At 43.0% G+C, this 27,193-nt stretch overlaps 1 protein-coding gene across 4 annotated transcripts; it reads left to right on the top strand.

Moving 5' to 3' along the window:
• The first annotated feature begins 159 nt into the window (after positions 1-159).
• Positions 160-27,193, top strand: LOC136749157 (B-cell receptor CD22). Of its 4 annotated transcripts, none has more exons than XM_066703151.1 (16): positions 160-237; positions 743-869; positions 15,784-16,170; positions 16,483-16,749; positions 17,047-17,304; positions 17,522-17,779; positions 17,998-18,255; positions 18,474-18,731; positions 18,949-19,218; positions 19,437-19,694; positions 23,527-23,796; positions 23,996-24,265; positions 24,521-24,617; positions 26,050-26,095; positions 26,564-26,644; positions 26,762-27,193. In XM_066703151.1, the coding sequence occupies exons 2-16, from the start codon at positions 815-817 to the stop codon at positions 26,894-26,896; spliced, it is 3,168 nt and encodes a 1,055-aa protein (XP_066559248.1). In that variant the 5' UTR covers positions 160-237; positions 743-814; the 3' UTR covers positions 26,897-27,193. The 4 variants fall into 4 exon arrangements, with proteins under 4 accessions (XP_066559248.1, XP_066559249.1, XP_066559247.1 ...); XM_066703152.1 differs by having other exon boundaries at positions 160-241; positions 24,527-24,617; XM_066703150.1 differs by having other exon boundaries at positions 160-241.

Raw genomic sequence — 27,193 nt, 5'->3', positions numbered from 1 at the left:
AGAATTAACTATTTTTATCCCTGTTGCCATGCAACATTTGACCAAGAAAAAGAAAAAATAAAGACTGAAAAAAGAGAAGTTGACAGGAAGTTGTTTTGTGTGTGAGTGGGGTGGTAAAACTGCTTTATCAGCTTCTCTTCAGCTCTTCCCTGTCGGTCAGTCAGTATCAGAGCAGAGTCTGAGTGCAGGAGCTCTCTTCACCCGGGACAGAGGACGACTCCACTGGACAGCACAGGGGTCTGTGAGTTATACAGCGGGGGGCTGCTGTTGTTCTCCCCTTTTCTCAGACAATAGGACGGGCCAGCTGTGCACTGGCGTACGCATCAGCTATGTGTTGAGCTGAATCTAATTTCACATCTTAGTGCTAATGATCGTTATATTAATTAATGAAGAGTTTGTATAATTTTGACTACGACAGAGAGAAATATTTCATTGTGCAATTGTGTTGAATTGATTTGTAGATAGTTGCTGTGGGACTGAATACTATTTGACTGTTTTTCATTTCTCATGATTGGTGAAAACAAACATGCTCATATGTGATCATGCCTGTAAACAACTCCTGCACAACACTGTGACTTCACAGTCCAACAATACTGCACTTCTTACTGATTTATTCTAATCACTTTCTTAATGAAAATTCTGGAATATATGGCTCATCATTGTGCTGTTTCTCTATTTATGAAGCAACACAGGAAGTGTTTACACTGTGTGCCTACAGCTCCTGTTTCCTGTGTGTCTGCAGTGACCCCTATAGAAGGTGGTCCGACTCCTCATCACTGACAGAGAGCAGAAGGACAGAACTGACGCTGCAGCGATGGGTGTGGAAGAGACACTGCGCTTACTGGGGGCCACTCTGCTCCTCCTGCCTGGTAACACTGACTTCTGTCACACTGTTTCACACACTGCACTAGAGAGCACAGTCTATTTTAACTGTTTCTTAAAACAATAACACTGTATTTTAAGTATCCATTATAAACAATCTATCGACATGTTATTAATTATGTTATGAATTGTTATATATAATATAATATATTATTAAACTTTGTTTTGCTATAACACTTTATAATATATGTAATAACATACTTTATAAAAGGTATTATAGCATGACATTTACACGCCAACATCAATATAATATTATAATCTGCCATGTCATTTATTAGCTGCTATAAAATATGTTACAATGCGTTTTAATTACATTTAAGAAACCTACTTTATATGATATAGCTCTAACTATAAGGTAAGCTTATAAGTACCATTTATAAATAATTGTAACTGACATATCTCTGAATAATGATATGTTTTTGCTTTAACTATTCTATGATATAGTATATCATTTTATTCTATTTGTGTATTTGACGTTACATTGCCAGGTATGCTGAAGCATTGCTGAATTCTCCTTGTTTGTAGCCATCTAATACATTTTAAGGTCATTTTGGTGGTTACTTTACTTTCAATCTTATTTAGCGGCTTCTCAAGTGAAAATTTCCACCAAGCAATGTCCATTGCCTGAAAAAACAGAAAACGTGTTTTAGTTGGATGTGTGACGACATTAAAAGGACTTCCAACTGGACAAGTCCCTCTAAATTTCATTCTGGTATTCTGACTGAAAATGCAACAAGATGTTAGACTTAGAAGCCACAGTGATTGCATGTGACTATGATGTTGTAGGAGTGACGGAAACATGGCTTACAGAAAATGATAAGGATGAACACATTTTTTTTTATTATTAAACCTTTATTTAACCAGGAAAGGCTCATTGGGATTAAACATCTATTTTCCAAGAGCATCCTGGCCAAGACAGGCAGTACTCTAATCATATGAAAAACTAAAATCACAGCCATAATTTACAATCATAGAAACACCAATTTAAAAACTTTGACAAGTCAAGGAATCGGCCTCAAAATCCCTCATCAATGATTTAAAAACACCAAGAGGGATACGTTTTTCCAATTTAAATCTATCTTGTAAGGCTTTCCAAGCTGATGGGTTAGAGTACATGAAAGCCCTTTTTCCAAAATCCATTCTAACATTTGGGACAGTTAACAAAATAATGTCCTGTGAACGTTGACAGTACCCACCACATTTTTAAGAAAAAAAATGCATAAATATGAAGTGACCAGTGACCTATGCCCTGTTTCCACTGGCGGATGCGTCCGTGTTTTGTGGACAGTTAACAATCTGGTTCTAGACGTGTCCGTAAGCGTCCGTCCCCACTGAGGACATGATTCGCTTTCAGAATTGGAGGTGTGTGCTTGACTTGTTACTTGTTACACAGACAGGGAAGAGAGCAGATACATTGTGTCACAAGATATAATCTCAAGTGCTGTGTGCTATCACAAAGAAATTACAGTTTTATTAGCAACATGGAGTGAAATCCATGTACAGAGACAATGACTGCTTACAGTTAATATCAGTGCATTAAACACTTGGATTTCACAGGACCAGTGCAGTGCCTGACTAGTTAAAATAAACATTATTAATATTTTATGAACAGCTGGTCAATGTTTCAGGCTGTGTTTTGTGAATGGTGTGCAGGACAATCCGCAGACAATCAGTATGAAGGCGAACACGATTCAGTTAACATGCCCATTTACAAGTTAAAGTAGTGAATAAATAAATACAGCAGATCTGGGTTTCCCTCTAAAACATTAAGGGCTAGTTTAATAAATGCGTCCATAAACGCCATGACTGAGACGCGCACTTTAGTTAAATTATAACCAGCTATATTGTAGCTGGATGATTAATGGTGAAACGTGTGTATTTTGTTTCAACTGTAACTTGCCCTGGTTAAGGACGTCTGATAAGTAAATTATAAATAATTCAGCAAAAAGTATTGTTTGCGGTTACAAATCTGTAGTAAGAGTAATAAATTAAGGGAGTCACGCTGTGCCATTTAAAATACATATATACTAGCAGAAATGATGACGATAATAATAACAATACATATTTGCTATTTAGTATTATTGTTGCACATGGACACGTATTCTTATGTGAACATGCTTGTCTGAATATGTTGTCTACACGTTTAGCTCTTCCTAATATCTCTGAACAGAAATGTGTATTTATTACGCTGTTTACAATCATGTAAAGCACAAAGAATAAAATAGACACACAAGTACTCTCCACGTCAGGCTGTGTCACTCGTAGTGTTGTTCTCTGTCTTTGTTTTTAAAATGAAACACAAACCAAACCCATAGTCGCTGCTCCTCCATCAGAGGGACGGACTTCACAACAGCCTGGTTTTACAGAAAAAGCTCTGGGACGCGTCTGAGGACGGACACATCTGGCATGGCATGGCACGACACGACGCTTAAGCCAGTGGAACCAAGGCACTAGTCTGCGGGTGACTAGGGAAGGCCAGCCAACCCCAGCATATAAAGTGCAATGGTGTGTAAGAGCTTTGCAGTTTAAAATAAATCTCAGTACTCCATGGTAAAGGGTGTCAATTGATCTCAAACACTGAGCAGAAGCATTCATATATAAAATATCACTGTTGTCCAGTATAGTCATAAAAGTAGCTGAAACAAGTCTCCTTTTAGCTTTAAAAGAAAAACGAGCCTTATTCCTAAAATAAAATCCCAACTTCAATTAAAATTCCAAGATATTTATATGAAGTTACTGCCTCAATCTCATTCCCCTAATAAGTAGTAATAAATGGAAGATTCAGCAGTCTATATATTGCTTCGGAGAACACCATTAGTTTGGTTTTGTCCGCATTAAGAATGAGATTCAATTGACACAAGGTATGTTGAACAGCATTAAAAGCAGTTTGCAAATTCTGAAATGCTTTCACGAAAGTCGTGGCACAACAATAAATAACAGTGTCATCTGCATAAAAGTGAAGTTGGGCATTTTGCACATTTTTGTCTAGTTTATTTATATAAATAGTGAATAGTGAGTAAGAGAGGACCAAGTACCAAGCCCTGGGACACACATTCAAAACAGACAATTAATCAGATGCGAGCCCATTAAATTGTGTGTATTGAGTTGTATTACACAGATAGTTAGCAAACCATGAAACAGCATGCTGAGAAAGACAATCTCTGTTTCAGTATAGCAAGATCCACTGTATCTAAAGCCTTAGAAAGATCAATAAAAAGTGAGACGGTGTTGTTTTTTATGAAGAGCATTAGTGATATAATTTAAAACCTTAATGGCTGCTGTAACTGTGCTATGCTTCTTCCTCAAGCCCGATTGATACATAGATAAAATAGAGTTAGTATATATAAAACTCCTAGAGCTGTTCACTAACAAGGGTTTCAAGTATTTTATCCAGGGGTGACAGCTTTGAGAGCGGTCTATAATTGTTTAAAAGAGATGGATCTCCCCCTTTAAACAATGATAGAACGAATGCAGTGTAAGTGGTTCAGCTATAAAATCAGCTGCCAATTTCAAAAAGCAGGGATCAAGAAGATCAGGACCTGCAGGTTTTCTCAGATCTAAGGATTTCAGGACTCCTCCTGCACTGAGAATGGCAAAAAACTAAAAGTTTGAGACAGGCAGAATCGAAGAGGTGGTGGGGTAGCATTATATGTCAGAAATTACATTGAGGCAGAATAATTCAAATTAGGTCCCAGTAACAAAACAGAATCGTTGTGGGTTAAACTTTTGAATTAAAGATCCGGAGGATTAGTGGTAGGAGTGTGTTACAGGCCACCCAACTCAGATATTCAGAAAGATGTTGCATTGTACAGTGTAATCAGGACTGCATGTAGCAAGGATGTGGCTGTTATAATGGGGGATTTCAATTTCCCAAACTTACACTGGGAAAGCCCAGTTGGGACTACAAAAGCAGAAATAGAAATGCTTGAGATGGTAAATGACTGCTTTCTAACTCAATTTGTCAGGGAACCAACCAGAGAGAGCGCATGTATTGACTTGATCTTTTCAAATGACCAAGATAGAGTCAGAGGGACACTAGTTAGAATATGGTTAACTTTGAGGCAATTCTTTCAAAAAACAAGGCCCAAGTCTAAAACAATGGTCTACAACCTTGAAGGTATGAGACGGCACTTAGAAGAGGTAGACTGGAGCACATTGGATACAGAGTCAGTTGAAAATGGATGGGTATATTTTAAGAATATACTACTTGAGGCCCAGGAAAAATTTGTACCAAAACATTTGAGGACCAAAAAACATTGGCCAAAATGGTTTAATAGAGGTATGCAAAAAAATTTATAGAGAAAGAAAATGTTGTATAGCGCATACAAAAGGGATGGAGATTAAACAAAATACAAAGAATTCAACAGCAAGAGGTCAATAAAGGAGGAAGTGAAACAGATAAAGGGGAAAAATTGAAGTATCTTGGAAAATGAACAACAAGATGTGGCAAATGTTCTAAATTAGTATTTCACAGAGGTTTTTTTACAAAGGAAAAGAGAGATAACATGCCACAGGTTAACAATCAGTCACCCTAAGAGAGATTAGGATAAATGAGGAGGAGGTACTAAAGGGATAAGCAGAATTCAAAACAAACAAATCACCTGGGCCAGATGGTATATTTCCAACAGTACTTAAAGAAATGAGGGGCATTATTTATAGACCATTAATTAAAATAATCCAAAAGGCACTTAGAACAGTGGATGTGCCAACTGACTGGAAACTGCTAATGTCATACCAATCCACAGGAAAGGGGACAAAACTGAGCCAGGAAATTACAGACCAATCAGTCTCACCTGCATCACCTGTAAAATGTTGGAAAAAATGATTAGACAGAAAATAGATGAGCATCTTAATGAAAACCATATTCTTGGAGATAGTCAACATGGGTTTAGACGAGGCAGATCATGTCTTACTAATTTATTATAGTTTTTTGAACATGCAACTGCAGCTGTAGATCATGTGAAAGCATATGATATGATATACTTAGATTTCCAAAACGTTTTTGACAAGGTTCTGCACCAAAGATTGATCCTGAAATTGGAAGCCGTAGGCATTCAGGGTAATGCAAGTAGATGGATTATGAACTGGTTGATGTCTAGGAAACAGAGGGTGTCAATTAGAGGAGTCGCTTCTAACTGGAGTGAGGTTGTAAGTGGAGTTCCACAGGGATCAGTACTAGGGCCTTTGCTTTTTCTAATCTATATTAATGATCTGGACTTTGGGATAGTTAGCAAATGTGTCAAATTTGCAGATGATACTAAAATAGGTGGCTCAGCAGATACAATTTCAGCAGAACAGGTTATTCCAAGGGACTTAGACGATATTCAGTTGTGGGCCAACACCTGGCAAATGAAATTCAATGTGGAAAAGTGCAAGGTATTTGTGATGTCCCAGAGGACAGCAGAGGTGGACCCAAGTGCAAGCTCACTGACCAAGGGAGCAAGGTTAACAATACAAAGGGGATATGCGAGAGACAAGGTTCAAAGACAGTCCAGGGGTCAATAGATGGGGCAAACAGGCTGAAGCAGGCAATCCAAAGGGGTGGATGAAAGGCAAAGGCAAGAGACCTAGAACACAGGAAAGTAAATAGCCAGAGGAAATGCTTAGAAATGCTCCAATGAAGAAGACAAGACTTTACAGTGAATGAAGGACAAACAGTGGTTTAAGTGCAGGGCAGAGTGGAGTCAGTGGAGCTGGTGGGGAGAGGTAGAACCAATGAGTGCCGAGGGTTATTGGGACAAGTGCACATGGTATGTAGGAATGTTAATTGGATGATTGCATGGCTAGTATTCAGGTGAAGATGACCTCTGGTGGTGAACAGATAAATTGTGGATGACAGGTGTGATAGTATTACATGCGCATAATAAAAATGGCCACTATAATTACAATATGTGAGGAATTGGACTAGAAGAAGTAAAGCATGAGAAAGACCTAGGAGTCTACGTGGACTCATCACTTTCCCCATCCAAACAATGTGGGAAAGCAATAAAAAGGGCAAACAAAATGCTGGGGTATATTGTCAAAAGTGTAGAAACAATGGACAATGTACAATGCACTAGTTAAAGCTCATCTGGATACTGTGTACAGTTCTGGGCTCCACACTTCAAAAAATATATCGCTGCTCTAGAGGCAGTTCAGAGGAGAGCAACCAGACTTATTCCAGGTCTGAAGGGAATGTCCTACTGAGAGACTGAGGACCTGAACCTTTTCACCTTGGAACAGAGGAGACTTCAATGTAAAACGCCCCAAGAACAAGAAGGAACAAAAAACAGCTGCACTACAGGCCTGGCAGAGTATCACCAGGGAAAAAACCCAGCATCTGTTGATGTCTATGTGTTCCAGACTTCAGGCAGTTTTTTACAAAGGATTTGCAATCAAGTATTCAAACTCACAGTTTAATTCATGACTATGTTAGTTTGTCCAATTACCTTTGAGCCTCTAAAATTGGGTGGACCACATATAAAAATTGGTGTAATTCCTACACCATTCACCCAATTTGGATGTAACTACCATCAAATTAAAGATGAAAGTCTTTAAAGTCTCTTAAAGCACATATTGATTGTTTCCTTTAAAATCCATTGTGGTGGTGTACAGAGCCAAAATGATGACAATTGTTTCACTGTCTCAATATTTATGATGCTAACTGTGTATATACACCGATCAGCCATAACATTATGACCACTGACAGGTGAAGTGAATAACACTGATAATCTCGTTATCATGGCACCTGTCAGTGGGTGGGATATATTAGGCAGCAAGTGAACATTTTGTCCTCAAAGTTGATGTGTTAGAAGCAGGAAAAATGGACAAGCGTAAGGATCTGAGCGACTTTGACAAGGGCCAGATTGTGATGGCTAGACATCTGGGTCTGAGCATTTCCAAAACTGCCGCTCTTGTGGGGTGTTCCGGGTCTGCAGTGGTCAGTCCCTATCAAAAGTGCTCCAAGGTAGGAAAAGCGGTGAACCGGCGACAGGGTCATGGGCGGCCAAGGCTCATTGATGCACGTGGGGAGCGAAGGCTGGCCCGTGTGGTCCGATCCAACAGACGAGCTACTGTAGCTCAATTTGCTGAAAAAGTTAATGCTGGTTCTGATAGAAAGGTGTCAGAGCACACAGTGCATCGCAGTTTGTTGTGTATGGGGCTGCGTAGCCGCAGACCAGTCAGGGTGCCAATGCTGATGCCTGTCCACTGCCAAAAGTGCCTACAATGGGCACGTGAGCATCAGAACTGGACCACAGAGCAATGGAAGAAGGTGGCCTGGTCTGATGAATCACGAGTTCAAGGTGTTGACTTGGCCTCCAAATTCCCCAGATCTCAATCCAATCGAGCATCTGTGGGATGTGCTGGACAAACAAGTCCGATCCATGGAGGCCCCACCTCGCAACTTACAGGACTTAAAGGATCTGCTGCTAACGTCTTGGTGCCAGATACCACAGCACACCTTCAGAGGTCTAGTGGAGTCCATGCCTCGATGGGTCAGGGTTGTTTTGGTGGCAAAAGGGGGACCTACACAATATTAGGCAGGTGGTCATAATGTTATGGCTGATCGGTATACACTCACCTAAAGGATTATTAGGAACACCATACTAATACTGTGTTTGACCCCCTTTCGCCTTCAGAACTGCCTTAATTCTACGTGGCATTGATTCAACAAGGTGCTGAAAGCATTCTTTATAAATGTTGGCCCGTATTGATAGGATAGCATCTTGCAGTTGATGGAGATTTGTGGGATGCACATCCAGGGCACAAAGCTCCCGTTCCACCACATCCCAAAGATGCTCTATTGGGTTGAGATCTGGTGACTGTGGGGGCCAGTTTAGTACAGTGAACTCATTGTCATGTTCAAGAAACCAATTTGAAATGATTCAACCTTTGTGACATGGTGCATTATGCTGCTGGAAGTAGCCATCAGAGGATGGGTACATGGTGGTCATAAAGGGATGGACATGGTCAGAAACAATGCTCAGGTAGGCCGTGGCATTTAAACGATGCCCAATTGGCACTAAGGGGCCTAAAGTGTGCCAAGAAAACGTCCCCCACACCATTACACAACCACTACCAGCCTGCACAGTGGTAACAAGGCATGATGGATCCATGTTCTCATTCTGTTTACGCCAAATTCTGACTCTACCATCTGAATGTCTCAACAGAAATCGAGACTCATCAGACCAGGCAACATTTTTCCAGTCTTCAACTGTCCAATTTTGGTGAGCTTGTGCAAATTGTAGCCTCTTTTTCCTATTTGTAGTGGAGATGAGTGGTACCTGGTGGGGTCTTCTGCTGTTGTAGCCCATCCGCCTCAAGGTTGTACGTGTTGTGGCTTCACAAATGCTTTGCTGCATACCTCGGTTGTAACGAGTGGTTATTTCAGTCAAAGTTGCTCTTCTATCAGCTTGAATCAGTCGGCCCATTCTCCTCTGACCTCTAGCATCAACAAGGCATTTTCACCCACAGGACTGCCGCATACTGGATGTTTTTCCCTTTTCACACCATTCTTTGTAAACCCTAGAAATGGTTGTGCGTGAAAATCCCAGTAACTGAGCAGATTGTGAAATACTCAGACCGGCCCGTCTGGCACCAACAACCATGCCACGCTCAAAATTGCTTAAATCACCTTTCTTTCCCATTCAGACATTCAGTTTGGAGTTCAGGAGATTGTCTTGACCAGGACCACACCCCTAAATGCATTGAAGCAACTGCCATGTGATTGGTTGGTTAGATAATTGCATTAATGAGAAATTGAACAGGTGTTCCTAATAATCCTTTAGGTGAGTGTATATATATACAGTGCTGTGCAGAAGTGTGAAAAAATGCTGTAAAGTAAGAATGCTTTCAAAAATAGACATATTAATAGATTATGTTTATCAATTAACTAAATGCAAAGTGAGTGAACAGAAGAAAAATCTAAATCAAATCAAGTCAGGGATTTTGTAGGCATATAGTCTGGTGTATGATTAAACAATTATAGCAAACAGGTGCTAATGATCATCAATTCAATATGTAGGTTGAAACACAATCATTAACTGAAACGGAAACAGCTGTGTAGGAGGAATAAAACTGGGTGAGGAACAGCCAAACAGTTTACTGTCAAAAGTCAAACACCATGGCAAGACTGAACACAGCAACAAGACACAAGGTAGTTATACTGCATCAGCAAGGTCCCTCCCAGGCAGAAATTTCAAGGCAGCCAGGGGTTTCCAGATTTGCTGTCCAAGTTCTTTTGAAGAAGCACAAAGAGGACCATAGATGTAGTGGTCAGACAAGTAAGCTTACTGCAGCAGATTAAATACGCATCATGCTTACTTCCCTTTGCAATCAGGAGATGTCCAGCAGTGCCATCAGCTCAGAACTGGCAGAAAACAGTGGGACCCTGGTACACCCATCTACTGTCCGGAGAAGTATGGTCAGAAATGGCCTTCATGGAAGACTTGCGGCCAAAAAGCCATACCTCCGATGTGGACACAAGCCCAAGTAACTCAACTATGCACGAAAACACAGGAACTGGGGTGCAGAAAAATTGCAGAATGACAAAACAAGCCTATCTGCAAAGAAATCCGATTGAAACTGAGACCCCGTTCACACTTGAGATTTAGGCCGGCCCAGGGCCGGGTCAAAACTAGTCCCGCTTTACGACCCGGCCTAATGCCGGCCTAAATGTAATTGTGAAACCGGGTGGAAAGCGTCAGCGTGTGGCGCAACTCAAGCCCCGCACCCAAAGACGCGTGTTTGAGAGACGCGGAATAAACACAGAAAAAACACGGGCACCGACACAGCTGCACCGCTGCAGGACACAGTATTGTCTCTATTGTTTGAATGTCATATCGATCTATAGCCTTAAAGGTACTGTTACATTTTGCTAGCTCACATCTTTATATATATTATAAAAGTCTAGGCTAAGTAAGGAGTTATAATGTAAACAGTTAACAATAAAAGTGTGTTTAGCTGGTAAACTTGCTATTGTTTGTTCTTGTACTAAGTATGATTGAAGTCTGAAATTTAACAGCATGCATTTTACATGTGGAAATTGCCTTGTGAAATTGTGAACGGGACCATAACTTTATTAACTAGGGCCAGTCATACAAGTTCAGTGTGCTGCCATTCGGCCTCTTGCTGGTGCCCCACACATTCTCAAAGTGCATGGATGCAGCTCCGGCCCACATCAGAACAAAGGGGATAAGGATCCTGAACTACCTGGATGGACTCCAGGCTTCAGGCAGAGGAACACATGACAGAGGTCATACACCACATGACTACACTGGGTCTTTCAGTCTCTCAAGCCCGCACAGACTGTAGTGTTCTTGGGAATAAGGCTAGACTCTGGGAACATGCTTGCCTACCTGTCAAAAGACAGAATCGAGTCATTGTAGAAGTGCCTTGCATTATTCAGAAGGACATCGACACCAACTGGTCCAATTCCAAAAACTGTTGGGGCTGATGGTGGCCATTTCGAACATTTTTCCACTTGGACTCATGCACATGCATCAATTACAACGCTGCACCACTTTCGCCATGTCCTGCCAGACAGACATGTCTTAGTTCGGACAGACAACACAACAGTAGTGGCCTATATCAACCAACAGGGGGTGCTTGTGCTCCCCCAGACTACATTGTGTGGTGTTTAGACTTCTCCTGTGGGCGCAGGACAATCTACGATCGATAAGGGCAATACACCTGCCACGTGTGTCCAACACAACAGCTGACATTCTCTCCCGGGGAGGTCTGGACAGGTCAAAATGGAGATTGAATCCTCAAGTTGAGAAACTGGGATGAGCTCGGGTCGACCTCTTCACCACACAAGCGACGGCCCACTGGCTCACCTATGAGACTGCTACTATTCCCATGCCTGAACACATCTCAGTGCACTCAACAAGTGGACAGGCCACGCTCTTCCAAGGCACCTCACTTGAAGACCTGTCTAATGCTTCGAACTGTTCCATTCAAATGATCTTCACAAGGTTCTACCGTTTCAATGTGGCAGACCGACTGCGGCCCACACTGGGCACTCAGGAACTACAAGCAGCTTGCCCTCAGGCACCATGAGTCTCTGTTGCACTTTCCATAGTGGGATTGGGGTTATCAGGTGTCAGGGCTCACGACAGATAAAGTATAGTCTTCCCATTCAGTAATAGCTGTCTTACAATTTGGAAGGGAATGTTAGGTTATTATCATAATCCTGGTTCCCTGAAAAAATAAAGACAGCCATTATCCTTCAGGGGTGGCTCAGCCAGATGACCTTCATGACGAAGAAATGGCAGGCGGCTGCGGTCAGGAGGAGACTTTTCACAGAGGCCTTTGGTGTGTCTTCCTCCTGCCAGCAGGACCCCTATTGGGCCGCTTTGGTACATATTTTAACTGATTGGCAGGTCAGAAGGCTCTTCCCATTTCTACAAGTCTCTGGACTCTACTGGAGGGATGAACACCATTCTTCCAAAAGATATTCCCTCATTTGGGGTTTTGATTATGGTGGTGGTCTAACACGTCATTCCACAATCTCCCATAGGTGTTCAATTGGGTTGAGATTTGGTGACTGTGAAAGCCATAGCATATGATTCACATAATTTTCATACTCATCAAACCAGTGAGCCCTCGTGCCCTGTGGATGGGGCATTGTCATCCTGGAAGAGACCACTCCCATCTGGATTGAAATGTTTCACCATAAAATAAAGGTGATCCCTCAGAATAACTCTTTAATGATTTGCAGTGACCCTTCCCTCAAAGGCAGGGGTTAAGACCATAAGAACATAAGAAAGTTTACAAATGAGAGGAGGCCATTCGAACCATCATGCTCATTTGGTTTCCATTAATATCTAGGTGATCCAAGGATCCTATCCAGTCTATTTTTAAATGTTCCCAAACTTTCAGCTTCTACCACATCACTGGGGAGTTTGTTCCAGATTGTGACGACTCTCTGTGAAAAGAAGTGTCTCATGTTTTCCATTTTGAATGCCTTGAAGCCCAATTTCCATTTGTGTCCCCGGGTGCGTGTGTCCCTGCTGATCTGGAAAAGCTCCTCTGGTTTGATGTGGTCGATGCCTTTCATGATTTTGAAGACTTGGATCAAGTCCCCACGTAGTCTCCTCTGTTCCAGGGTGAAAAGGTTCAGTTCCCTCAGTCTCTCCGAGTAGGACTTTCCCTTCAGACCTGGAATAAGTCTGGTTGCTCTCCTCTGAACTGCCTCTAGAGCAGCAATATCCTTCTTGAAGTGTGGAGCCCAGAACTGTCCACAGTATCCAGATGAGCTCTAACTAGTGCATTGTACAGTCTGAACATTACTGCCATTGTTTTAAATTCTACGCTTTTGACAATATAACCTAGCATTGTGTTTGCCTTTTTTATTGCTTCCCCACATTGCTTGGATGGAGAAAGTGAGGAGTCCACGTAGACTCCTAGGTCTTTCTCATGCGTTACTTCATCTAGATTTGTACCTCCCATAGTGTAATTATAGTGGACATTTTTGTTACCTGCATGTATTACCTTGCACTTGTCAACATTGAATTTCATCTGCCAGGTGTCGGCCCACAACTGAATGTTATCTAAGTCCCTTTGAATAGCCTGTGCTGCCAAGATTGTATCTGCTGAGCCACCTATTTTAGTATCATCTGCAAATTTGACAAGTTTGCTAACTATCACAGAGTCCAGATCATTAATATAGATTAGAAAAAGCACAGGCCCTAGTACTGATCCCTGTGGAACTCCACTAACAACCTCACTCCAGTTAGAAGCGACTCCTCTAATCGACACCCTCTGATTCCTAGACATCAACCAGTTCATAATCCATCTACTTACATTACCCTGAATGCCTACAGCTTCCAATTCGAGGATCAGTCTTTGGTGTGGAACCTTATCAAAAGCTTTTTGGAAATCTAAGTATATCATATCATATGCGTTCACATGATCTACAGCTGCAGTTGCATGTTCAACAAATTGTAATAAATTAGTAAGACATGATCTGCCTCGTCTAAACCCATGTTGACTATCTCCAAGAATATGGTTTTCATTAAGATGCTCCTCTATTTTCTGTCTAATCATTTTTTCCAACATTTTACAAGTAATGCAGGTGAGACTGATTGGTCTGTAATTTCCTGGCTCAGTTTTCCCCATGTCTAGTGATGTCTAGTGATGCAGGGCCAATCTCCAGAGGTTACATAAGAGGGCCACAGAAGAAAATTTACCACTGATGAAAACGAAATATGTCCCAAATCATACATTTTTATTTCCTGTACATTTTTGTTATGGAACATTCATGAACTTTAATTGTTGTTTTATTATTTTCCCCCAAATTACATGAGCAATTTGTAACAGAAAAATGTTCAGCAAGTGTAAAAATATAGTAAAGGTTCAGAAAAAGGATGGTTGAAGGTTGGCTTCGGGGGGCCACAACAAACATCCTTCAGGGCTGCATTTGGCCCCCGGACCACACTTTGGGAACCACTGCTCTAAGGGGACAAGTGGACCCAAACCATGCCAGGAAAATGCCCCGCCCAGCATAAAAGAGCCTCCGGACCCCTTCACTGTAGGGGTCCAGCAGTCAGGCCTGTCCCGTTCTCTTGGTGTCCCACACATGCACTTGCCCACTTGTCGAGAATATGGTGAAGGATGACTCATCTGACCAGATCACTTTTTTCCACATCTCTGTAGACCAGTGCCTATGATTTGTACACCACTGAACTCTCAGATGTGCATTTGTCTTTGTAATGAGGGGTTGATGCTCTGCAGCCCTACTACAATATCCCTGTCTGTGTCGTTCTCCACGGACTGTACTTTGCTGACACAGTCTAATCACGTCCTGCATTGACATTCTCAGTCACCTGCAAGAGAGTTGCTCTTCTGTTTTTCCTTACATATGGCAGTAATGCATGAGCATCACGGTCATCAAATGTGCACTTTCGACCACAATGTCCAACCCTATTGACTCATGTCTTTCTCATAGATCTAAATGCAGATTTCACTTTAGTCACTGTTCCTTTTGAAACACTAGCCAGTTGAGCAGTCTTTGTGACTGAAGCTCCTGCCATTTGTGCTCCAATAATGACTCCTCTGTCAAAGTCACTTAGATCCTTTCCTCTTGCCATCTTGATCCAAAATCAAGGTCAGCTGGGCCTGAGAGGATGTTAATTGCTTAATTGTATCATGCAACGCCATCTGCATTCATTATGTTAATGTATGATAACAATTTAGTTATTGCTGTGTTGGTGATGCATTCATTGTAATTTTCATTTAGGAGAGAATCCAGAAGAAATCCTACAGAGATACCAAGGTAGAGGTGGTCAAACAAGAGTGGGTTCAGATATCGGCTGGACAGGGCAAACAAGGGCAAGGCAAGATGTGGTGGTGGTCATAGGCAGAGGTTGGGCAATCAGGCAAACAGGGAATCAGGGGACGTCCAAGGTCATGGTCGAGAGGTAAAGCTAGAGGTTGTGGATACAAAGATATAACAAGGCACAAGGAGACTGCTAGGAGATGTAGTATACACTGACAAATCTTCGCAGGGAGTGAGAGTCAGGGAGGGGAGTGTATGTAATTAAATAACATTATAAGATGTTTTATAGGAGCAAATGAATGGCATGGCAGATGATGATAAATTGACGTTGGCGTGTAAATGTAATATTATAATACCTGTTATAAAGTATGTTAAGTAAATTATAGCAAAACAATTCAATATACTAATTGTGCAGCACAGTGGCCCATCTTCCTGTATTGGGAAGGCAGGAGGAGATCCTGAGAGCCCTGGCAGTTCTGGATCAACCCCTCCACACGGTCACAATATATATAAAATAATTGAGATTTTCTCCTAATAATGTACTGTGCATCTGGTGTTTGTCTGTGTCCTGTGTCATGACTCTGAGCTCTGCTGGACTCTTCACTAGTCAACACTGACCACTGACCTGCTGTCATCTGCAGGTGTCCTCGGTGGGAGCTGGGCTGCGTGGTATCAACCTGACAAGATCTGTGCTGTGAGAGGCTCCTCTGTGGTCCTGCCCTGTTCATATGATTATCCTGCTACCTATTCTGGATTTTTAGGAATGTTTACATATACATATACAGTGCAGACAGTGATGTGGTGTCACAATAATAGGGAAACCTCATATGTGTATCACAGTGGAGGGGATTCAATCAGCCCTGAATACCGACACAGAGCAGAGTACCTGGGGAATAAACAGAAGGACTGCACTTTGAAGATTAAGGACATAAGGACAGCTGACAGAGGGACATATAGATTCAGATTTGAAATCAGTGATAATGGAGGTAAATGGGCTGGTGACACTGGAGTGACTCTCTCTGTCTCTGGTAAGATCTGTGATTGTTTTAATTAATCAAGAGTCTGGTGTCTGAAGTGTTGAATCAGCAAGAAGTCAATTATTTTCTGTTTTGTATTTCCAATTGATTTAGAATAATTTGAAGATTAAATTTTTCACTTTGACTTTATGGACATTTTTCTGTGTTGATCAGTGGCAAAAATTCCTGATTAAATCCATTCTGATTTCATGTTGTAACAATGAAATGTGTAAAAGTCCGAGGGTGTGAATACGTTTGAGAGGTACTGTACATAATGTACACCTCACATTGACTGGTCTTCATGAACCCTTTAATTCCCATCAGAGCTACAGGTGAAGATGAGCCCATCAGGAGTGAATGGGGCAGCAAGAGAAGGAGATGCTGTGATCCTGACCTGTGACACAGGGAGCTGCTCTTCCACACAGACACAGATCACCTGGTTTAAGAATGGCCGGCCCATCTCTCACACACAGACACCCGCCAACACACTGCGCTTGAATCCTGTTTCCCATGCAGACTCTGGAGACTACTCCTGTGCTGTAAGAGAGTATAGAGAGACCCGATCTCAAGGGTTCACTGTGGACGTCCACTGTGAGTACCTTCACTTACAGCCTCTGTACAATGTCAGTGTCATTTACATTATTTGGATGCTTTTTACAGAATTACTACGGTTTACTTAAAAGTAAAATCTGCTTGGTAGCTTGGTACAGTAGAAAGTGGATGTGATCCCCCAACAGCATCTCAATATGACCAGGGAGAGCTCAATTTCACAAATAACTGATTTTGGTCAAAGACAATACTGTGCAATCAGTAGTGGGGCACATTCTGTCATCAGTGAAGCAGTTAAAAGCTGATAAAAAACTGAACAGTCTATTGCATTTCTTCCAGACGCCCCAAAGAGCATCTCAGTGTCCGTCAGCCCCTCTGGTAAAATAGTGGAAGGCAGTCATGTCACCCTGACCTGCAGCAGCAATGCAAACCCACCAGTGCAGAGATACACCTGGTTTAAGAGCAGTGATATGTTGGAGAGAAAACAGAGTTTATTCTTTGCTAATATCAGCTCTGGAGACAGTGGGCAGTACTACTGTGCAGCACAGAATAGGATTGGAACCCGCAACTCTCCAGCTGTAACTGTCGATGTACAGTGTGAGTATTTCTGCTCCTAAGCTGTGATGACTGAAGGACAGAGTGGTAAGTGACCTCCCTGGGGTCACTCAGTGTCCAGTGAGCCAGCTGGGACTCAAACCCAGGACCTCCTGGACCATCATCCAGCTCTCTGAGCTCTAGGGCACTCTGGCGCTTCACTGCCAGGACACTCTGCTCAGTCCAACACTGAATGATCACAAACTGTTCTCTCTTCCAGACGCCCCAAAGGACACCTCAGTGTCCATCAGCCCCTCTGGTGAATTAGTGGAAGGCAGTTCTGTCACCCTGACCTGCAGCAGCAATGCAAACCCACCAGTGCAGAGATACACCTGGTTTAAGAGCAGTGATATGTTGGAGAGAAAACAGAGTTTATTCTTTGCTAATATCAGCTCTGGAGACAGTGGGCAGTACTACTGTGCAGCACAAAATAGGATTGGAACCCGCAACTCTCCAGCTGTAACTGTGGACGTACAGTGTGAGTATATATTTTCTACTGAGCTGATTTACTCCAGGTCAGAGGGGTCAGTGACCTCCCTGGGGTCACTCAGTGTCCAGTGATCCAGCTGGGACTCAAACCCAGGACCTCCTGGACCATCATCCAGCTCTCTGAGCTCCTGAGCACTCTGGGGCTTCACTGCCCGGACATTCTGTTCAGTCCAACACTGAATGATCACAGACTGTTCTCTCTTCCAGATGCCCCAAAGGATACCTCAGTGTCCATCAGCCCCTCTGGTGAATTAGTGGAAGGCAGTTCTGTCACCCTGACCTGCAGCAGCAATGCAAACCCACCAGTGCAGAGATACACCTGGTTTAAGAGCAGTGATATGTTGGAGAGAAAACAGAGTTTATTCTTTGCTAATATCAGCTCTGGAGACAGTGGGCAGTACTACTGTGCAGCACAGAATAGGATTGGAACCCGCAACTCTCCCGCTGTAACTGTGGACGTACAGTGTGAGTATATATTTTCTACTGAGCTGATTTACTCCAGGTCAGAGGGGTCAGTGACCTCCCTGGGGTCACTCAGTGTCCAGTGATCCAGCTGGGACTCAAACCCAGGACCTCCTGGACCATCATCCAGCTCTCTGAGCTCCTGAGCACTCTGGGGCTTCACTGCCCGGACATTCTGTTCAGTCCAACACTGAATGATCACAGACTGTTCTCTCTTCCAGATGCCCCAAAGGATACCTCAGTGTCCATCAGCCCCTCTGGTGAATTAGTGGAAGGCAGTTCTGTCACCCTGACCTGCAGCAGCAATGCAAACCCACCAGTGCAGAGATACACCTGGTTTAAGAGCAGTGATATGTTGGAGAGAAAACAGAGTTTATTCTTTGCTAATATCAGCTCTGGAGACAGTGGGCAGTACTACTGTGCAGCACAGAATAGGATTGGAACCCACAACTCTCCAGCTGTAACTGTGGATGTAAAGTGTGAGTATTTCTGCTCCTAAGCTGTGATGACTGAAGGACAGAGTGGTAAGTGACCTCCCTGGGGTCACTCAGTGTCCAGTGAGCCAGCTGGGACTCAAACCCAGGACCTCCTGGACCATCATCCTTCTCTCTGAGCTCTAGAGCACTCTGGGGCTTCACTGCCAGGACACTCTGCTCAGTCCAACACTGAATGATCACAAACTGTTCTCTCTTCCAGATGCCCCAAAGAGCACCTCAGTGTCTGTCAGCCCCTCTGGTGAAATAGTGGAAGGCAGTCCTGTCACCCTGACCTGCAGCAGCAATGCAAACCCACCAGTGCAGAGATACACCTGGTTTAACAGCAGTGGAGATGCTGTCTGGGAGAAAGGATCAGGACAGAGTTTCACCATTGTAGAGACCAGTTCTGTAGACAGTGGGCAGTACTACTGTGAAGCACACAATAGGATTGGAGCCCACCACTCTCAAGCTGTAACTGTGGACGTACAGTGTGAGTATATATTTTCTACTCATCTGATTTACTGAAGGTCAGAGTGGTAAGTGACCTCCCTGGGGTCACTCAGTGTCCAGTTATCAGGCTGGAACTCAAACCCAGGACCTACTGGACCGTCATCCTTCTCTCTGAGCTCTAGAGCACTCTGGGGCTTCACTGCCAGGACACTCTGTTCAGTCAAACCCTGAATGATCACATACTGTTCTCTCTTCCAGACGCCCCAAAGAACACCTCACTGTCAATCAGCCCCTCAGGTAAAATAGTGGAAGGCAGTCCTTACACGCTCACCTGCAGCAGCAATGCAAACCCACCAGTGCAGAGATATACCTGGTTTAAGAGCAGTGATATGTTGGAGAAAAAACAGAGTTTATTCTTTGCTAATATCAGCTCTGGAGACAGTGGGAAGTACTTCTGTAAAGCACAGAACAGGATTGGAGCCCACCACTCTCCAGCTGTAACTGTGGACGTACAGTGTGAGTATATATTTTCTTCTCATCTGAGTTACTGAAGGTCAGAGGGGTCAGTGACCTCCCTGGGGTCACTCAGTGTCCAGTTATCCAGCTGGGAAACACACCCAGGACCTCCAGGACTGTCATTCTTCTCTCTGAGCTCTTGAGCACTCGGGGGCTTCACTGCCAGGACACTCTGTTCAGTCAAACACTGAATGATCACAGACTGTTCTCTCTAGTTCTGTCTAGTTAGACAGACACAGGACAGTACAGGTGAGAGGCAGCCATCTTGTTGTGTTCCTAGTTTCAGACAGTCTTAGCATTCCTGATTTTGTTTTAAATGCCTTAATAGAAGTTGATTTTGTCTGCAGTCTGCTTTAATGTAAGTCAATTCAGTACAGCTGCTGGGTTGGTGAAAGTAAATAGGTTGAAGGAAAGGTGATTTAGTCTAGTACTAGCAGGATTTCAGTTAAGTGAGTTGTGCCAGGTGAATCCAGTTGGAGCCAGATAGGTGTGAATTGGGGGCAGGTAGACAATAGGGTACTTAAAGCTGCTGTTGAAAAAGAGCTGCGCTGTTTCTCAGTGACAAAAAAGTCAAGCAGTTGACCAGGGGACAGAATCCAAGAGACCAAAATAAATAAATAAATAAAAATAAAAAAACGTTTTAATTTAATTTATGAATGTTGTCAGCATGTTGAAATCCTAGAGATCAAGGTCCGTGATCTCGAGGCCCAGATTGTTGATCTGCACTGTATTAGTAATATGGAAGAATTAGTCAATCAGCCAATTTGAGAGATTGTGTGCAAGTCAAAACCTAGGAGAGTTCAGACCTTAGAGCAGGACAGCGTAGAGAACTGCTTGGTTACAGTAGGTCGTAACTGCAGAAAAGGGCGTGCACAACCCTTAGAGACATCCCAAGAGCTAGAAATGACCAACAGGTTCCAACTGCTGGATACCGAGTTGGACAGTGACAGCTCAGAGGGTGATGGGAGGGCAGTTGAGCACCAGAGCACCATGGTGTCCACTCCCCCCAGAACAGGGAGGTAGTTATAGTAGGAGACTCAATTAATAGAGGTGTAGATCACACAGTGTGTTCTAGTGACAAGGAGACCCGCATGGGATCTTGCCTCCCTGGTGCTCAGGTTGCAGATCTCCCTAAACTAGTAGACGGGCTACTGGCCAAAACCAGGGGGAATCCACTGGTCATGGTCCACATTGGAACCAATGATATAGGAAAAGCTAAGGCAGAGGTTCTGCAAGACAAATTTAAAGAGATAGGACAGAAACTAAAGAGCAGAACCTACATGGTAGTTTTTTCCAAAATACTTCAGTTACCGCCAGGCAGAGATTAGAAAGTTTAACATGTGGTTGAAATCTTGGTGCAGGGAAGAGGGTTTTAGATTTATGGAGCATTGGTCTTAATTCTGGGATAGATGGGACCTGTACAAACCAGATGGTCTACATCTAAACAGAAGGGGGGCTAATGCATTGGGAGTGTGATGTTCAGAGCAACTGAGAATCTTTTAAACTAGGGACCAGGGGGGCAGGGCAGGATGTTGTAGGAGTGACAGAAACACGGCTTACAGAAAATTATGGGGATGAATACAAGTTGAAAGGATACACATAGTTTAGGAGGGCAAGGCACAATCAAACAGGTGGTGGGGTAGCATTATATGTGAAAAATGACATTAAGGCAGAATAACTCAAATTAGATCTCAGTAACGAAACAGAATCTTTGTGGGTTAAACTTTTGAACAAAACATCCAGAGGATTAGTAGTAGGAATGTGTTACAGACCACCCAACTTAGATATTCAGCAAGATGTTGCATTGAACAGTATAATCAGGACTGCATGTAGCAAGGATGTGGCTGTTATAATGGTGGATTTCAATTTCCCAAACATAGACTGGGAAAGCCCAGTTGGGGCTACAGAAGCAGAAATAGAAATGATTGAGATGGTAAAAGACTGCTTTCTAACTTAATTTGTCAGGGAACCAACCAGAGAGTGTGCATGTATTGATTTGATATTTTCAAATGACCAAGATAAAGTCAGAGGGACAGCAGTTAGAGAACCAATGGCAAACTGTGATCACAATATGGTTAGTTTTGATGCATACTTAAAAAAAAACAAGGACCAAGTCTAAAACAATTATCTACAATTTTAGAAAAGCAAACCTTGAAGATATGAGGCGGCACTTAGAAGAGTTAGACTGGAGCACATTGGATACAGAGTCAGTTGAAAATGGATGGGTATATTTTAAAATATACTACTTGAGACTCAGGAAAGAATTGTATCAAAACTTAGCAAAATTGAGGAACACACAACATTGGCCAAAATGGTTTAATAAATGTATGCAAAAAAATATAAAGAGGAAGAAAATGTTGTATAGCGCATACAAAAGGGATAGAGATGAAACAAAATACAAAGAATATGTTGAACTGCAAAGAGATCTTAAGAAAGGGATCAGGAAAGCAAAGAGGGAAACAGAAGAAACATAGCTATTGGAGCTAAAACGAATGCAATGACTTTTTTTCAATACTACAACAGCAAGAGGTCAATAAAGGAGGAAGTGAAACAGATAAAGGGCAATTATGGAGGTATCTTGTAAAATGAACAAGATGTGGCAAATGTTTTAAATGAGTATTTCACAGAGGTTTTTACAAAAGAAAAGACAGATAACGTGCCACAGGTTGACAATCAGTCCAGTCAAACCCTAAGAGAGATCAGGATAAATGAGGAGGAGCTACTAAAGGGACCAGCAGAATTAAAAACCAACAAATCACCTGGGCCAGATGGGATATTTCCAACAGTACTTAAAGAAATGAGGGAAAAGATTTACAGGGCGCTAACTCAAATATTCCAAAAGACACTTGTGCCAACTGACTGGAAGACAGCAAATCTCATACCAATCCACAAGAAAGGGGACAAAACTGAGCCAGGAAATTACAGACCAATCAGTCTCACCTGCATTACTTGTAAAATGCTGGAAAAACTGATTAGACAGAAAATAGAGGAGCAACTTAATGAAAACTATATTTTTGGACATAGTCAACATGGGTTTAGATGAGGCAGATCATGTCTTACTTATTTATTTGAGTTTTTCGAAAACGCAACTGCAGCTGTAGATCACGTGAAAGCATATGATATGATATACTTAGTTTTTCAAAAAGCTTTTGATAAGGTTCCACACCAAAGACTGATCCTCAAATTGGAAGCTGTAGGCATTCAGGGTAATGTAAGTAGATGATTATGAACTGGTTGATGTCTAGGAATCAGAGGGTGTCGATTAGAGGAGTCGCTTCTAACTGGAGTGAGGTTGTTAGTGGATTTACACAGTGATCAGTACTAGGGCCTTTGCTTTTTCTAATCTATATTAATGATCTGGACTCTGGGATAGTTAGCAAACTTGTCAAATTTGCAGATGATACTAAAATAGGTGGCTCAGCAGATACAATCTCAGCAGCACAGGCTATTCAAAGGGATTTAGATAATCAGTTGTGGGCCGACACCTGGCAGATGAAATTCAATGTGGACAAGTGCAAGGTAATACATGCAGGTAACAAAAATGTCCACTATAATTACACTATGGGAGGTACAAATCTAGATGAAGTAACGCATGAGAAAGACCTAGGAGTCTATGTGGACTCCTCACTTTCTCCATCCAAACAATGTGGGGAAGCAATAAAAAAGGCAAACACAATGCTAGGGTATATTGTCAAAAGTGTAGAATTGAGAACAAGAGCAGTAATGTTAGGATCCTTGGATCACTCAGTTATTAATGGACACCAAACAAGCACGATGGGTCGAATGGCCTCCTCTTGTTTGTAAACTTTCTTATGTTCTTATGTTCTTCCAGATGCCCCAAAGAACACCTCAGTGTCCATCAGCCCCTTTGGTGAAATAGTGGAAGGCAGTCCTGTCACCCTGACCTGCAGCAGCAATGCAAAGCCACCAGTGCAGAGATACACCTGGTTTAAGAGCAGTGGAGCTGCTGTCTGGGAGAAAGGATCAGGGCAGAGTTTCACCATTTCTAATTTTAGCTCTGGAGACAGTGGACAATACAACTGTGAAGCACAGAATAGGATTGGCACTCACAACTCTCCAGCTGTAACTGTGGACATACAGTGTGAGTATATATTTTCTACTCATCTGGGTTACTGAAGGTCAGAGGGATCACTCAATGTCCAGTGATCCAGCTGAGACTCAAACCCAGGACCTCCTGGACCATCATCCTTCTCTCTGAGCTCTAGAGCACCCTGGGGTTCACTGCCAGGACACTCTGTTCAGTCCAACACTGAATGATCACAGACTGTTCTCTCTTCCAGATGCCCCAAAGGACACCTCAGTGTCCATCAGCCCCTCTGGTGAAATAGTGGAAGGCAGTCCTGTCACCCTGACCTGCAGCAGCAATGCAAACCCACCAGTGCAGAGATACTCCTGGTTTCAGAGCAGTGGAACTGCTGTCAGGGAGAAAGGATCAGGGCAGAGTTTCACCATTTCTAATTTTAGCTATGGAGACAGTGGGCAGTACTACTGTGAAGCACACAATAAACATGGAGCCCACAGCTCCACAGCTGTGCCTCTCACTATAACAGGTACAGTGCATATTATACAGCGAGACATGAGAATAGAAACTTTATCAACTATCTATCAGGTTGAAAATCCTGACTCACTGGTTAATTAAGAACATGAGTGATTACACACACTGCTGGTTTACTGTGTTAATTATTTTAAGGTATTTAAAGTCAGTGTCAGTAATCATGACTAATATGTTCCTTTTACATTAACACTAGCAGTTCAGTCCCTCTGCTGAAAATGTCATTTGATGCTGTTTTTACTATGACTCTGAGGTCCAGCTGAGTGGGAGACAGTGCTGCTGCCAGCTGTCCTGGGGAGTGCGCTGTGCGTCTGTATTGTCACTGCAGTGATTCTCGTCTGTGTCAGAAGGTCAGTGGGATCCATTAATCTTCAAAGAGCTTTGTGTCAGTGAGTCAGTGTGGCGGGGTGGCCAGCAATGGAGGCTTGGAGATGGCCTGCAGGTACAAAACAAGGGTTTTATTAAACAAATAACGTCACGAGGGCTAACCAAAAAGATACACCAAACTCAAACACTACTACACAGGATGGACAAAGGACTTCACTGTGCAGTGAAAACTAAACAAAACCACAAGCCCAAACAAAACAGCACACGCAACACTTGGCAGGTTTCCTCCCACACCCAACTCTCCAACCCACACCCATAATGGGTGGCTGAGACCTCCTTAGATAGCAGGTGGCTGGGGTTGATTGACTTTAATTGATCAATCACCCCAACCACCTGCAGTCCACGAGCAGGCAGGGTGGAACAATTAACCCCCTCCCTGCCACATTCAATTTGTCAGTGTCTCAGTGAGTCAGTGTGTCAGTGTGTCGGTGTGTCAGTGTGTCACTGTGTAAGTGTGAAGCTCAGACTATTTAACAGAGTGAGACGATGGAGCTGCAGTGTCCTGTGCAGCTCTCACAATAGTGCTGTCTGGAGACACAATCTGGAGCACTTGGGATCTTTTATATTGTCAGGGAATCTATAAAGGGATTTTGAATAATAATAATAATAATAATAATGCTACTGGTAGTACTACTACTGCTGTTATGTAATGTATGGTGTTAGAACATAAGAACATAAGTAAGTTTACAAGCGAGAGGAGGCCATTCGACCCATCGTGCTTGTTTGGTGTCCATTAATAACTGAGTGATCCAAGGATCCTATCCAGTCTGACTTTAAATGTTCCCAAATCTTCAGCATCTACCACATCGCTGGGGAGTTTATTCCAGATTGTGACGACTCTCTGTGTAAAGAAGTGTCTCCTGTTTTCCGTTTTGAATGCCTTGAAGCCCAATTTCCATTTGTGTCCCCGGGTGCGTGTGTCCCTGCTGATCTGGAAAAGCTCCTCTGGTTTGATGTGGTTGATGCCTTTCATGATTTTGAAGACTTGGATCAAGTCCCCATGTAGTCTCCTCTGTTCCAGGTGAAAAGGTTCAGTTCCCTCAGTCTCTCAGTAGGACATTCCCTTCAGACCTGGAATAAGTCTGGTTGCTCTCCTCTGAACTGCCTCTAGAGCAGCGATATCTTTCTTGAAGTGTGGAGCCCAGAACTGTCCACAGTATCCAGATGAGCTCTAACTAGTGCATTGTACAGTCTGAACATCACTGCCCTTGTTCTCAATTCTACACTTTTGACAATATACCCTAGCATTGTGTTTGCCTTTTTTATTGCTTCCCCACATTGCTTGGATGGAGAAAGTGAGGAGTCCACATAGACTCCTAGGTCTTTCTCATGCATTACTTCATCTAGTTCTATTCCTCTGTGCTTGCTCTGATCTCTGTCTTCTTCTCTCTGAAGGAGGAAGGCTGGTCGACCTGTAGAGGAGAGCAACACAGGGACTCAGGTAAAGGTTTGGCACAGAAATACCAGGGAAAGGAGGGACATTGTGTCGAGCACATTGTACTCCATGATCCATCCACACTCTCTAGAGCAGAGCCTCTGGCCACACAGGTCTTCACACTGAGTACTGAGGGGTACATGGTGAGAGTAGGGGCGTCACAAGGGGGTAGGCATCCTAGGCAATTGCCTGGGGCCCCGGGCTGAGGGGGGCCCCCCTAATATGAACCCCCCCCCGCTCTCATGGGACAAACCAAACCCCCCCCCCCCCGCTCTCACGGGAGAACACGGGAGAAATACCCTTGAATCACCTCTGCCTGGGGCCCCCACATACCCTACAATCACCTCTGGGTGAGAGACTCCTAACATGGTGACTATCAGGGGGCTTACTCTCTATTCATCGCTCTGTGTGCATGTATAACTGTGTCTGATCATCCCAGCCTTTCCCCACTTCACATTCTCTCTCTCTCCACAGAGTCCCCCGTCTGACCCACACAGCGACATTTACACAGCTCTGGATATAAGGGCTGTGTCTGCAGAGTATGACACTCTGAAGGTGAGTGTGTCAGTGGGAGGACAGTGGGGGTCAGTAAGAGCCTGATCTGGCCCTCAGGACAGCGTCCAGGCCAGCAGCTGCAGAGTGACAGTGTGTGTCTGACTTTGTGTCTTTCAGTTTTCTCAGCACAGTGCCAGTAACACCTACACTGCACTTCCCAGTCCAGCTCAGTCCTCAGAGTACGAGACGATCAGAGAAGTGACGGGAGGATGGACCTATTGGGGACAAAAGGAAATGCAGGAGAAACTTTAAAATACATCCATTTTGTGGCAACATGTAGCTTGTTGAGGATTTGCAAAACAAATCTCAGGAGAGGAAATTAATATTTTTTAGAGTACAATGTATATAAATGGGATACTTTATTTCTCAATCTTTAGCACAGCATGGGTTTGTAAATGTAGAAGACAACCTGTCTGTCAGCTGTTATCTCAAATTTTCACAGTCACAGTGCACTAGTTTGCTTTGTATTATACTGTGCAAAGCTAGGAATGCAATATATTATATTAACATCAATAGAATGCATTTTTAAAAATAAAAATCAAATTTTCA

This window comes from Amia ocellicauda, chromosome 5 (genome assembly GCF_036373705.1).
Source record: "Amia ocellicauda isolate fAmiCal2 chromosome 5, fAmiCal2.hap1, whole genome shotgun sequence".
NCBI classification, from domain to species: Eukaryota; Metazoa; Chordata; class Actinopteri; order Amiiformes; family Amiidae; genus Amia; species Amia ocellicauda.
The sequence above is the reverse complement of the archived record's forward strand: the minus strand, read 5'-3'. Positions and strand labels throughout refer to the sequence as shown.